Source organism: Pteropus alecto, unplaced genomic scaffold, assembly GCF_000325575.1.
Source record: "Pteropus alecto unplaced genomic scaffold, ASM32557v1 scaffold98, whole genome shotgun sequence".
Classification (NCBI taxonomy): domain Eukaryota; kingdom Metazoa; phylum Chordata; class Mammalia; order Chiroptera; family Pteropodidae; genus Pteropus; species Pteropus alecto.
In genome coordinates this window covers 686960-701035 of record NW_006443570.1, presented here as the reverse complement: position 1 = coordinate 701035, position 14076 = coordinate 686960, and the positions used below count along the sequence as shown (strand labels likewise).

The 14076-nt window shown below is 53.5% G+C and overlaps 2 protein-coding genes across 2 annotated transcripts in view; both read right to left on the bottom strand.

Moving 5' to 3' along the window:
- Window positions 1–8535, bottom strand: part of KCNH4 (potassium voltage-gated channel subfamily H member 4) — a 16198-nt gene extending 7663 nt beyond the window's left edge. Inside the window, exons 1-7 of the mRNA XM_025041748.1 lie at window positions 8172–8535; window positions 6087–6320; window positions 5624–5770; window positions 5370–5497; window positions 4361–4604; window positions 3874–4031; window positions 811–1018 (exon numbers count right to left, since the gene is read on the bottom strand). Coding sequence (XP_024897516.1) covers window positions 811–1018; window positions 3874–4031; window positions 4361–4604; window positions 5370–5497; window positions 5624–5770; window positions 6087–6320; window positions 8172–8247 — 1195 coding nt within the window. The 5' untranslated portion in view covers window positions 8248–8535. The remainder of the gene's footprint in view (window positions 1–810; window positions 1019–3873; window positions 4032–4360; window positions 4605–5369; window positions 5498–5623; window positions 5771–6086; window positions 6321–8171) is intronic.
- Window positions 8536–10653: 2118 nt separating this feature from the next.
- Window positions 10654–12000, bottom strand: HCRT (hypocretin neuropeptide precursor). The gene is made up of 2 exons (XM_006924608.3): window positions 11980–12000; window positions 10654–11113 (listed from the first exon to the last, which is right to left on the bottom strand). The coding sequence occupies exons 1-2, from the start codon at window positions 11998–12000 to the stop codon at window positions 10736–10738; spliced, it is 399 nt and encodes a 132-aa protein (XP_006924670.1). The 3' UTR covers window positions 10654–10735.
- Window positions 12001–14076: the final 2076 nt, after the last annotated feature.

Sequence of the window (14076 nt, the reverse complement as noted above, 5' to 3'; positions counted from 1 at the left end):
ATGACTATTTAGGGGCCCCTTCGACTCCCTAATAGTTTATTGAGCACCTCCTGTATACAGGATGCTGGGACTTGACCCAGCCAGCCATTCTCCCTTCCCTGGTGGAACTTACAGTCTGAGGGTAAAGGGACATGAAATAAATCATTACAGGTGGGAGGCAAGCTACTAAAGAGGAAGTGTAGGGTGTCTTAGGACACCAATAGGTAAGGGAGAATCAATCATTGGAGGTGGAATAGGGTACAGTTCCTGAAATGCTCCCTTAGGACAGAGCATTTTAGTTGAGACTGCAACGAATAGAAAAGTCGCCTAGGTGAAGAAGAGAGAGAAGACAGAAGGGAGAAGATGCAAAAGAGGAAAACATATTCAGGGCCACGGTGAGAAAGCAGTATATCCTGGGTGCTGGAGGAAGGTCAGTGTGGCTGCAACACAGAGGACACGGGAGAAAGAGAAGCCAGGTGGGGAGAGAGAGGGATGCAGCACTATCTACTGTGTGCACTGAATGTGGACTCTGTTTTGAGGGCAGTGGGAGCCACCGGAAGGGGCCAAGGGTCCTGATTCTTCTGCCCCAAACACCCTCCCTACCAAGAGAGTGTGTCCCATATTGTACGCTGTGAGCTTCCCCCAAGGCAAAGCCCTTGTCTTCAGGTCAGTATTCCCATGCTTGATCTGGAAGGAGTTCCATGCATTTTGATTGGATAAATGGAGGAATGGGTAGTGGGTGTGAGTACTGGTGGAGGCATTAACTTGGGGGCCTGAGTGGACACTGAAGGTGGATGGGTGGTCAGTGAAAGCCTGAGGTTGGTGACTCACCGATGTCCCAGAGCAGTGAGTCGTTGGCCTCCATCTCCCGGCGCCCAATGACATACCAGACGCAGGCCATCCAGTGGGCAAGGAGCGCAAAGACAGACATGAGCAGTGTGAGCACCACAGCGCTGCACTGTGAGTACCGCTCCAGCTTCTGTAGCAGCCTCAGCAACCGCAGCAGCCGCACTGTCTTCAGCAGGTGCACCAGTGATGTCTGCGGGAGTGTGGCAGAGAAGGCTGTCAGAGGCACACCTCCTCAGAGCCCCTACAGCCCCCATGTTCCTTTCTAGCACCTTGTCATCAGACACCCTGGAGCCAGTGGAAGCTGCAGCAGAAAAAAACATCTCAGCTGTCCTGAGAAGGTTTCCAGGAAACGCAGGAGGAAGACAATAATACTAAAACTAATAATGGCTAACACTATGTGCCAGGCACTGGGCTAAGTATTTGTGATTCTCATTTAAAAACAAAAACAAAAACTTATGCCTTCGGTCCAATTCTAATCATCTTCTCAGTTTGCAGATGAGTAAACTAAGGCTCAGAGAGGCTAATGACTTGCTCAAGGTCACAGACCAAAGATATGATGGAGCTGGGACTCAAACCTGGGCTGACACTGAAGTTCATTTTGTGCTATTTTGCCTCTTAGCGCTGTGGTCTGTGGAAGAGCAAGTCTTGGTTAGAAGCAGGGGAACAGGCAGAATGACCTCTGGCCCCTGCTCAAAGCCTCCAGTGTCCTAGGCACAATCAGCTGTGGACAAGAGCTGGTTGTTAGTGACAGCAGTAATTGTGATGGGAGCCACCCCTCAAGATATAGAGAAGCATGGTAGAGGGGACGGGCAAGAGGCTTGAGGACTGGGGAAGGTTTAGGGATGTTTCCTCTGTGGGTCGGCTGCAGATGAGAAGATCATGCCAAAATGTTGAGGGAAGGAGAGCAGGGACTGCAGGAGGCTGGGCTGAGAGGTCCCAGCTCTCGTGAGGCTAGGTCAAAGTTGATAGAGTTAGCGGTACCGAGTCAGAGTCCTGTAAATGTTAGCTAATATTACCACTATGACTGTTTTCATTGTGGTTATTAATGCTTTAATTAGCCCTTCAAATCTTATAGATGAAGAGCAGGTGGGTGGCTTGTTTTCTCACTAGTCTGGGTGGGGACAGCTTGGAGGCTAGGACTGGGGCCTCTGGGACAGTGCGTGGGTAACCTGGCATGAAGGCCCTTCACTATTCTTTCAGGGGCCTCCAGGAGCATCCCCCACAGCCCTGGCCCCATATATGGCTCCTGAGACACCTTATGCCATTTACTCTAATTTTAGGTGAAGTAGGTGGCCCTGATTTCTCCCCCTTCGAGGACCCTCTCTAGGGCTTAATGCCTGCCTCTGCCTCCCAGAGCTCCCGACTTAAGCTCTTTAGGGCTTCCCCCAGGCTCTTGCCCTTGGGCCCCACTCCCTTGGGGTTCTCCTCTCCTCCTTGGAACAGATTATTCCAGGCCTGGCTTCTTCAAGTCCACGGTACTACCAGTGCCTCCTCATCTTCTTTCTTTGCTCTGCTTCCCTCCAGCCCCAGCATTGCTCCTCATCTCCCCCTTATGCCAGACCCTCCACTCAGGTACCCTGGTTTCCTGGAAAGTAGGGTGCTATGTTAGAAAGAATAGTAGACTAGGAGTCTGGAGACCTGGTTCCAATCTCCCACCTGTCACTGTTAGTTGTGTGACCTTCGGCAAGCCACTTAACCTCTCTGAGCTTCTGCATCTACCTCTGAAAAAGAGTAGTAAGAGAATCGGCCCTGAAGTGTTACTGTGAGGCTCCTATGTGATGATGTGTGTCAAAGTACTTAGTGAACCTGAAGGTACCAGAGGAGGGGAACTGCCTGGGAGGAGGGACAGGGGCCTCTCTGCAGCTCTCCCTCTCTCCAGGAACAGCTGTCTGCTCAGCTGACACAATCTGGTGGGCATGGGGATGGGAAGGGATGGCCAGAGCCTCGGGTCAGACACACACACACATGCACGTGTGTGGGAGCGTGCACACACGTGTACACAGCCAGAAGAGGCCCACAGCTCGTTGGCGGCTAGTTAAATCTGGCTGTGTGTAGGTGGTTTCCCGCTATAGCTAAGTGTGGCAGAGAGAGGAGCGCACAGGGAAACAGCTCTCCACCTCCTCACCCCAAACCAAGGGGTTCTAGGGACACAGGGTGGGACTCCCTCACTCTGGACTTGAGAAGACCTACTCTCTCCCAGCTGGGTACAGAGCTGACCACTCAGGAGCACCTCCAGGCAGTCCCTAGGGAGCAGGGAGGACAATAGGTCTTAGCACTCTCTGCCTCCAAACCCACCCCACGGCCTCTATGTCCTTGTCTGGACTTGCTGTGCTCCCCCCAAGTGCTCTCTCTCCTCATCTCCTGCCAGTCAAATCCTACTCTCTATCTAGGCTCTAGCTCTACTCTCACCTTCCTCAGGAACCCTTTCTAGACCACCCTTGCCTCTGCCCAACTGGGATACTTTGGCCTCCTAGGCGCTGGCCAGATTTTAGATCATTTTTATACATGCCCATGTTCCAGCCTAGAACTCCAACTGGCTAGCTCCATACCCAGCACGCCCCCCCCAATACCTGGGCCCCAGCTTCCATTTCATTCACCTCTTCTATTCCTACTGTCCCCTCTAGTAGTCCTGCCCCCTCACAAGCTTGGCTGCTTGGAGGCTGAATTCTTGTCCCTTTTCCCCATAGTGACCATGCTACACACAATGCTTTGTAGACAGTTAAATGCTCATCGGTTGTTTGTTAAATAAAAATGTGAAAAGTACCACTCATCTGGCATCAGGCCAACGTCGCCTTGGTAGCCCTACTTAGCTTTTTATTGTCTCGGCTTCCCTTAGAGATTGTGAGCTGAGCTCCCCAATAGCACAGACCCTCTCAGATCCTTCTCAGCTCCTAACATAGGGCTCTGCCCGTGGCAGGTTCCTGACAAATATTCACAAGAGGATTGATGGGAAGGACCAAATCTGGGTTTGGGGTGGGTTCCTTAACGGGAGATGCTGTGCCGAAGCAGGGAGGTTAGGCTGCATATGGGAGGGGGATTACTCACCACGGTGATGTTGAAGATGTAAAGCAGGTCAAAAGGCAGAGCAGCAATAAGGTCGACAAAGAACCAGGTGGCCAGGTAGTGGAGGCCAATGGAGCGAGGAGCAGAGACTACCTGGCCGGACTGGGACACATAGGTGGTGCGGAAGTTGAGGATGATATCTAGGAGTGCAAGAGGCTGTTACCAGGGGGTCAGGCCAAGGGATCAAGGAACTGAGTGAGCTGGGAACAGGCCTCAGAGACCCGGAATGGAGTTAGAGACAGGAATAGGGAAGATAGTTCGGGCTTCTGGCTGGTCCTTAGGGAAGACAGGTCTAAAAGCAGAAGGCCACAGGGGTCGGGGGTCAGAGTACATGGACCATTAGGACTTAAAGACCCAGAAATGGATGGACTCTGAATGCCTGGGTCCTGCAGGCCCAGGATGGGGTGAGGCTTGAATGAGTGGGTCCCTCCAGCCCACCCGCCAGGGTATGTGGGGCAGAAGGTCTGACCCAGAATGAAGAGCATCTCCACGGCAATGTCGCTGACAAGAGTGTGTCGAGAAGTGATGGGGGTGTCGTCATCGCCCAAGAAGCAGACATTGTAGGGGACGGTGACCGCAACGTAGAAGGTGGCGAGGAGGATGAGGCCATCCCAGACAGCTTTGGGGACGCTGTAGTGGAGGAGGAGGCAGCGGGACCCCCTCACGGAGGCCACCTTGTACTCGGGCACTGATGGCTTTGGCTCAAACACGTTCTAAAGGGAGAGGGGTGGCAGTTGGGGACACTTGGGGGAAAGAGGAGCCAAGGCTGGGGTAGGGAGAGGCAGGGCATGGGAAAAGCAGGGAGTGGGTACTGCGAGCATGACTACAAGAAGAGCTAGAAGGTGCAGGAGAGGGGTTCAGGGGCTGGCACGTCCTTCCTCTGCCATGTTACTCCTCAGGCCCCGTTTTGTATCGATTATGTTTTGTCGGGGGTATTTTAAGGCATGACCTTCACCCTTGAGGAGAGTATGACAAATCGGGCACGTGCCCTAGCTTGAGGGGTCGCTAACTTCTCCCTCAAGTTCTTCTTGGGTTCTGGAGGCCCAGCGAGGGATGGATGTTTCACAGGAGTGAGGGGAGGCTCACTATTCCTTGAAATCCTAACAGACTACACAGAGGTTTGAAGATTTGATCCTGTGGCTTTATCAGGATCCTAGGAGTGGTACACAGGGCTAGATGCCAGGTCTCCAATGGGAGCTTTCTCCCTAGGATCACAGCTTGTGATTTCACCCATCCCCCTTATCAGCCAGAGATAGATGATATAATTGCTGGTAGAGTCTCACCTTTGTAACATCATGTCAATCAGAAGGAAGCAAGGGAGATGGGGATGGACATGGGAAAGAGCAGAGTCAGACATGAGAAATTGGCGGACAGAGAGACAAGTCACTGGAGGGACCAAACAGACAGGGAAACAGGAAGGAAGTAACAGGTGCCACAGCATCATGCCTGGGAGATGTTAGGGTGGAGACAGGACTCACATTATTGGTTTTCATGCCTCCGTGGCCCCGACCACCAAAGTGGCCAGTCAGTCGGTGCAGGGCAGTCCGTTTCTGTCTTCTGGTGGATCGAAGTCTTGAGCCGGCTCCCCTCCTGCCAAGGGAGTTTTCTGTTGGAAAGCAGGGTACAGAGATAAGTGGGGGCATATTCCATGAGGCTGGGTAGGGAGCGGTCTTATATGACCTTGGGCAAGGGTCTCTGATCATTTGTGCCTTCTCCCCAGACTTGCGGTTACCATGATTACTGTCCCCATGGCCTCCTGAGGGGCCAAGTCCTGGGCTTCCACTCTGAGTGATGTCCTTGAAGGAAAAGAGGAAAAGTACTACCTCTCCTATCTCATTCTTGATGGGCATCATGTCCAGGAGGCACCAAAAGGCCGAGCCTGTAGATGTGGAGAGATGAAGGGTGAGGTTGAGCAGCCATAGCATCCCTTTCTCCTAATCCCCCTTGGTTCCCGGGCATAGTCTAAAGGCTTGGCAAAGGTTCAGAGCTGGAAAGAAACCCAGAGATTAGGTCAGCTCACTCTTTCACCTTCCAGATGGGAGAACCAAGCCCAGAAAGGGTCAGGAATGCACTCAATGTCACACAGTCAGCTTGTAGCAGTGTGGGGACCAGCATCCAGGCTTCTACTTTGCCAAATGGACTCTGGGCAAAGCCCAGGGGCTGGGCAGGGATGCAGGGTGGGTAAGGCCCCTCACCATCCTTCCGGTAGAAGCAAATTTCAGCCCGGTGCTCCTGATGGCTCTCCAGGGCCTTGTGCAGCCTCTGCAGGGCTGGCTCACTGGTCTCTGGACCATAGAGGAAACGGCAGCTGCACGTTTTCTGCATGACCTCTGTACGGCCGTAGCCTGTGAGCTCGCAGAAGCCGTCAGAGCAGTAAACGATGGGAAAACCGCGTGGGCCCTGTGCGTTGGCCAATAGGAAGTTGCTGTCTGTGGGAAGAAGAGGTCAAGGTCAGGCCAAGGCCAGGAGGGGAGCTCGGCTTCCAGGTGGGCAGTACCTCGCCCAAGCTGTGGTCAGAGGTCACAGAGCCAGAAGCTTTCCAGGCTTCCACGTGATTCCTGGATCCCTCTTTGGGATATTCTGAAATGAAAGTAAGAAGAGATAGAGCAAAAGGACAAGGACTTAAGTACGGCCTGGAACTAGGACAGAAACTGCCAGGGGGTTGAAGAAGGAATGCCAAGAGGGCATGCGGTCTATCCCCTTGCTCTTACTGTAGGAGGCAGCACAGCACAGTGAGTACAGGCATGGGTTCCAGCACCCCCACCTTTGCCATTTATTGACTGTGTAACCTTGGGCAAGTTAATTAACTCCCCTGTGCCTCAGATTCCTTATCTGCAAAGTGAGGGATAATATATCTTCCTCACATAGTTGTGAGAGTTACATAAGTTACCTGGGGAGAACAAGCCCTGGTGCACAGTCAGTACTACTCCGAGAAGGTGAAATGATTCTCCCACATTCACACAGCTTTCATAGCGCAACCATAGCCACTACCCTGTCATCCTATTAGAGAGTGGACAGGGCAGAGATTCTGGTGGTATCATACCAATTTTGTTGATAGGAAACTAAAAAGCAGAGATTATCCAGACTCAAGAATCTCCTTTATGTGGGAAAGGAGACAGTGATAAGTAACATCTTCATTCCCTGCCTTCCCCTTTAGCTAATTCCAGGGAGTCTGTCCTCAGTGCTTAAAGTCTGACAGGATTCGGCAATGAAGTTGTGGCTCCAGCAACCTCAGTAGCAGGACCTGAGACGGCTCCCTCCAGCTCCAGTGGATGGGAGGCCACAGCGGGGCTCTATAGGGCATTCAGGGACAGAGTCTTAGTTGAAGGTAGGGGCCTGAGACACAACCAATGGGGGCGGGGGTACTAGGAAGAGTGAGTGTCTGGAAGTGAGGTGGCTGATGGGGACACTGAGGATGCCTGGGAGAAACTGGGCCCTGGGCAGCAGCCTCCTTCTTCTATCCCAGGGCCCGTTGCCCTGGTGATGGGCGCTATGGAAACAAGGGAGGTGTGTGTTTGGAAGGAGGGTGGGGAGGCGGGTAGGGCCCCCGGCAGCTCGGTTTTCACCCTCGGGTATCGCTTCCCCCACCTTCCAGATCCAGGCCAGGGTGCCGGAGAGGGGCAAGTGGCAATCTCTAGGCTCCAAAGTAGGAAAAGGGAATGGCGGGAGAAGAGGCAGGGAAGGAGGAGTGTGGCTGTCCAAGGTGCTGAACCTGGAACCCAAGCTGGGTGGGCGAGCAGGGAGTTCCCTTCGTCACACGGAACACCCCCCTCCTTCTGGCTCGCCTCCCTCAGACACTGACGCGCCATGATTTGGGGGCGCGTGACCTTAATCCAAACTAGGTCCTGATGAAGTTTTTCCCACTTCCTGGGGGAAGGGAGTAACTGGAGTCGTCTGAGAGTAGACCCTCAGAGCGCCTGGCCATTCCGTCCCACCTCTGCGTCTCGGATGCCCCCATACACGCCCCCAGCAGAGCTCTGCCCCAGAGTGGGCCGCTCCCAAGGCCTCTCCTTCGTTTTGCCGCACAAAGAGGCTTTCCTGCCTCCAGTCACACCCCCAATCTTGGCCCCCACCCCCCGCGCACTCTTGGCCTCACCCCGCCTACCCTCGCAGAGAGCTCCCAGTCCTGTTCCTTTACCGAGGCTTCTGGAGTTCTTGGACCCTCAATACCACTCACTCTGCTCACCTCGGGCCTGACCACATCCAGGGAACCCAAGTCGGCCTTGAAAAAGTCTTGGCCCCCTGCTCGAACCCCCAGTCCCAGCCGCTGCCCCACTCACGAGTGCCGTCGAAGCGGGTGGCAATGGTGTCCAGGAAGGTGTTTTGCGGGGCCAGCAACCCCTTCATGACCGGCATGGCCTCGGGGCGCAGGTTCGAGGAGCGGCGCTGGGGGGCATTCAGCGCGGCCGGGCCCAAGGGGGCGCGCTGCCGGCGGGGCCGGGGCGCCCCATGCGCCCGCCTGCCTCCTCCCCTCTCTTTCGCTGCAGCCTCTCTGTTCCAAACCCTGCAGCTTTAGGCTCGGCTTGGCGCCGCCTCGATGGTTCTTTATCCCACGAGCCAGGTTCTTTCCCCCGGGCTCGGCCCGCGCCCGCCACGTGGCCCCGCACGGGGAGGGGCCATCAGTGACACCCGCACCCCTTTCGGCGGCCCTCCTACTGGAGGAGAGCGGCCCACGCGTGTCTCTCGGGGAGAGAATTCGCGACACGCCCACCTGGAGTCGAGTCTCTAATAAGTGGGGCGGGACTTGAGTGACAGACACTCCCCTTCCAGGGTGGCCACGCCCCCACGCGTGGTTCCCTGGCGCTACTTGTGGCTCCGCCCCACGGGTTTTCCTCGCGCACCGCCCACGCTGGGAATGTTATCTGGTTCATAGTGCCGCCTGCTGGAGCTGAGCTATTTCTCAGCACCCCCAGGTCTCTGAGCTCCGGTGTGAGACAGCAAGGGTTAAAAAGACAAGTTTTGCCAGTTGGGGATCCCGGGAAAGGCTGGGAAGTCAATTTCTAAATGCACTACTTAACCCCTACCTGTACCTCAGTTTGCATAGCTCACCCTGGCGAATTCTGCCACTGAGTCCAGCAGGATGGGTGAAAGAGCTTTGGAGTACACTGGGTAGCATCTAGGTTCTGCCATTTACTAATTGTGTGACTTGGATTCTCAGAGTCTCATTTTCCTTATCTGTAAAATGGAGCTAATAATTTTTACCTCATGTGGTTGTGAGAATTTAATAGCATAATGTATGTTATTGGCACAAAATAAGTGTGTTAGCAATTTTCTCCCTAATCCTCCTCTTCTTACCGTCTTGATTTAACCTTCCTCTCTGCTGCCATTCAAGTGGAAGAGAGGCTGGAAGGAAGTCCTGGCTGAAAAAGATAGTCTCAAGGTAGGCAGAGTCAGTTTGCAAATCTCCAAAGATGTGCTGGTGGACCTTGATCTCTACCTTCTCTAAGACATAACCAGTGCAGCAGCAATAAGGATCCAGGTGAGACACAGGACTTTCTCACCACGGAAGCAGAAAATGGTTGGGGTGGCTGAGTATGTAGCTTACAATGGCTGATCTCAGGGCTGAACGAAACAGCCCAAAGCAGTGAGAATGGAAAGATGGTTCAGAGAGAAGTCAAGCCAGTGCTCCTCTCCCTATCCCCCAGAGTCTGGGCTGGGCATTACCCCAGATGTTAGATTGATTAAAAGTGCCACATCATTCTATGTCTCTACATTTAGGTGTTATATTAGTTCCCTGGGGCTCCTGTAACAAAGTATCACAAACTGGGTGGCTTAAACAATAGAAATTTATTGTCTCACAGTTCTGGAGACCAGGAGTCCAAGCTCTAGACGATAGCAATATTGGTTCCTTTTGAAAGCTGTCAGGGAAAATCTGTTCCATGCCTCTCTTCTAGCTTTTGGAAGGTTGCTGGCAATCTTTGACATTCCTTGGCTTGTAGATGCGTCACCCTGTCTCTTCCTTTATATTCACATGGGTTCTCCCTGTGTGTGTTTCTGGGTCCAAAATACCATCTTTTTAAATAAAGATTAGTCATATTGGATTGGAAGCCCCCCTCACTTCAATATGACCTCATCTTAACTAACTACATTTGTAACCACTCTCCGAATAAGGTCACATCCTGAAGCCCTGGGGGATTAGAACTTCGACATATGAATTTAAGGAGGAGACACAATTCAATCCGTAACAGCAGTGTTCAGCTAAAGTTGTAGGAAAATCTTACTTCATCCATGCATAAAAACTACCTGCAGAATAAAGCCCGATGACTTGTGAGGGCCTTCACAATCAGGGCTGTACGAACCTACCTGCCTCCCCTCCAGCCTCCCCACACCCTCTGCCTCCCACTGCAGCCACTTTGGATGATTCATACTCCCTGCCTTCTCCACAGGCTTAGCTTCCACCCCTTCGCAGCAGGATTCCGTTCCTCTGCAGCCTTTCTTGCTCTCTTTCTAGTCCTATGTCTCTCCATAAAGGCCCGATAAAGAATGACTAGCAGACCATCAAGGGAGTGTCTGTCCAGCATCCTCCTCTCCAAGCTTGCACATATACGGTTATCTCCGCACCCCAGGGCCTTGCACGTCTCCTCGCTCTGGGAATTTCCCATTCAAGAGTGTTTCAGGTTCAACGAAGCTCAAACTCAGGTGCCTTAGAGCCTGGCTTCCAGGCTCTTGGGCTGTTTACAGTTCGCAAGACTCTTATGCCCCCTGGAGGTCGGGACGCGAGCACGCAGGAACAGAGACCAGCCACACTAACGAAGACTCGTCTTTATTGAACTTTTTTTCTCGGGGCTGACATCTGGCAAGCAGAGGGGCGAGGGCAGGGCCAGGACAGGGCCCAAGCAAGGGCTCAGACCCCGGACCGTCCCCACGGCGCGACAGTCGAGGTAGCTGCAGACTGGCAAAGGTGCCCGGAGCAGGGTCGTGGCGCTGGCTCTGCGCCTGCGCGGCGACCCATGGTCAAAATGCCGGCCGCATGGTTACCGCTGGCTTGCAAGAGGCGCTGCAGCCGGCCCTGGAGGCCGGGAGGACCTGGTCGCCGCTTGCCCAGGGTGAGGATGCCAGCTGCATGATTGCCGGTGCCGTGCAGCAGCTCGTAGAGTCGGCAGGAGCACGTCTTCTGGCGGCAGCAGTCGGGCAGGGGCTGCGCGGCTGCCCCGGGCGACAGAAGTGAGGGCGGTGGCAGCAGCAGCAGCAACAGCAGCAGCGTCACGGCGGCCCAGGAGACCTAGGGAGGTGGAGACCGGGCCCTGGGGGTCTTCCCGGTGCGCCCGCATCCACCCCCTACACCCAGGCCTTGTTCAGCTGGTCGCGCTCCCCTTCCTGGCCTGCGCCCCTCCCTTACTGTCCCTTCGTTTTCCTGCCTCTGCGGCCATGTTTCGTGAAGGACTCTGTTGGAGAATGGTTCATGTGGCTCCTTTACCTGCTCATCCTTCAAGTCCTAGCACAGCATTTCCTCCAGGAAGCCCTTTGAGACCCCCTGGGAAGAATGACTCTCTCTTCCGGGTACCCTTAGTCTGTTGTATTCCCATCAGAGTGTTTACCACTCCACCTGAAAATAGATGTGTCTGAATCTGTTTGCCCCAGAAGTTTGTACACTTAAGGAAAAAGAGCGGCATTTAATCCTGCTCTTCCTCCTCACAGCTGCAAACCTGTGGAAATCAAGGGCTGGCAGGATCTAAATTGCTGTCTTGTCTGCTTGCTCCTTGCAAGAGCACTGCATTCTGTGGCTTTGGTCCACCAGTTTCCTACCCTCTCATGGGGCACAGCTTCTTCAACTTGTGAACTGGGTATTAAGTAATTCCTACTGTGCAGGGCTGCTGGGAGGATGAAATGAGATGTCAGGTGCAAACACGGCAGCTGATACACAGTAAGTGCTCAATAAACAGCTCTTAGGAGAACAGGGCACAATCGAATATTAGCCAAGGCAGGTTCTGACCAAGGGTCCACCCAGTCCCCTGCCTGCCTCAGAGCCCACGTAGGAGAAAACTAAGAGAGGAGACAGACACCTTTCGCCTTTCTGCCACCCCCGAGTAAGCACTCTCATTGCCCCTTGGTATGATATGTCCCCTCCATCCCTGGCTCTTTTGTTACCTTTGTAGAAGGAGGGTTCATGGTGTCTGGATCTCAGAGTGGGGCAGCCAGGAAAGTTGTTGTCTCCAGTGATCCAAATAGCCAGGAAACTGGAGGCCGTCAACTGTGACCTGCTGCCAGGGACCTGGAGTTTATAGTTCTCTGAGGTGGTGGAGGAGAGACAAGCACTTGCGTCCACTCTGGGGCCAGACAAAGGCAAGTCTAAGATTAGTCTTGTGCAGGGGGGTGGTCTCCAGGCTGAGCCCAAGGAATGGCCGCCAAGGCACTTAGAGGCTGGAGTTGGATCACTGTGCCCCTGGTCCCCCCCTTGTCTGTCTGCGTGCTCCCTGGAGATGGCGCGGTCTCCGGGCACTAATGAGGCCACCTTGCACCCAGGAATCTGGGAGCACAAAAGAGGCCTTGGCTGGGGCTTTGGCATGGGACAATGTGTGTGTGGGGGGAGCAGCTGCTAATTAGGGGCAGGAGAGGAGGTGGTCATGAAACCCACTCTCCACATGGTATATGTGGAGGGGGGAGGGCACCCAGGCAGCAGACCTCTCTTCTCCTGCTGCTTGTCACTGCCACTGGGGTCTGTCAGGCTCCGGGGCCCTCTTCCTCCATGGAAAAATGCTTATGAGCTGGCTCTCCCTTCTTCCAGCTCTCTTATTCCCTCTACCTTTTCCACCAACCCCCAAGATGGAAAACCTTGAAAACCGAACCTAGGCACCGGGAGGGAAGCAGCCAAACCTGGTCTTATCCTTTGACCTCCCCAAGCTTCCTTCCTGGAAGGGAGGATGGGGTCCTATCCCACCAGCAGTGAGTGAGCCACCATGCCTGAAGTTTCTTATTCAGGGCACTGTCCATCGAGCACCTGCTCTGTGCCAGGCCCTGCACTGGGCGCTGGAGTGACAGTGTGCATAGGACATGCCCAGTTTTCAAGGAGCTCCAAAGTCTAGGTGGGGGTGCGACCTGGCATAATGATAGCTCAGTGGGAGAAAGGACTCTGAAAAGGCCTTTCATGAAAAGGGGATTTCTACCCAGTAAGACCGGAGAAGTCATTCTGCAGAAGGGACAACTTAAGCAAAGGCCTGGAGGTGACAGTGCTTAGCTCATGTGGGATAGTGGAGGGTCATCCTCATGGTCACAGATTCCCTCAGAAGGGATAGGTGGTTGGACAGGCAAATGAGGGCCAGAAACATAATCTTTCTGAGTTTTTTGGCTAAATCACTAATTACCTACTGATTAAAATCGGTTACCTTACATTTTCTGGTCCAAAGCTGGAGAATTTTTTTTTTTTTTGAAAAGCAGAGTATCCCTTTTATTATAATGTCTTTTTACATAACCTTTTCAACCTAGATTCAGGTAACCACCTGTCTCTCCCATCATAGGAGAAGGGTCCTGCACATTACAATAGGCAAAAAGGCTTTTAGGAAATAAAATATTTTAAATTGAATCATTACAGTTTTTCAATTTTCTTGAGTACATTGGAAAGTGGGAAAAAGACAGGAAGGAAAAATGGTGTTCCAAACAACCAGACTGTAACATCTTCTAGGTTTAAAGGGTCTTAGAGGCTAAGCGGATTGATCTTGATCCTGTGGGTGCTAGGGAGCCATGGAGGATTTTAGCAGGAAGGAGTTCAGGGGCTGATGTAGGAGCCAAGTGGATGGGCACAGGGGCCTGGAATTCAGAGGCAGAATCAAAGACTTAGGTGCCATGTTACTTAGGAGGAGCTTCGGGGCCTTGGGCAAGCCTCACACCCTCGCGAAGACTCAGTGTCCTCCACGGGTAAGATCAGCAGTTGACCACATGTTCTCCACAGTTGCTTCCTGCTGTGATGCTTTATGATTTGCAGTACAGCCTCTGCCCATGGAAGTGATTGGTGGGTGCTGGGCCAGGAAGGGGACCCATGCTGAGCCAGGGCCAGGGCAGTTGGGAAGCAGCCCCTTCATGTTTAGGTTAAGCTTGGGATGGGGAGAGGTAGAAGGGGGTTTCGTGTCTTCTGAGTTAACCCAGGCCATAGCTCCTCCAGGGCTCTCAAGCACACACACCCCAGTGGAAAGTGGGGGGAAAGCGCTGACATCCAGAGCTGAAAGTTGAGGGTGGGGCGACAGGCTTCAG

Excerpts from the sequence above, each read along its gene's own strand:
- HCRT (XM_006924608.3), bottom strand. The coding sequence starts at position 12,000 with ATGAACCCTCCTTCTACAAAG. Across the intron at positions 11,114-11,979 it reads TGAACCCTCCTTCTACAAAG|GTCTCCTGGGCCGCCGTGAC; the intron begins GTAACAAAAGAG and ends CCACCTCCCTAG.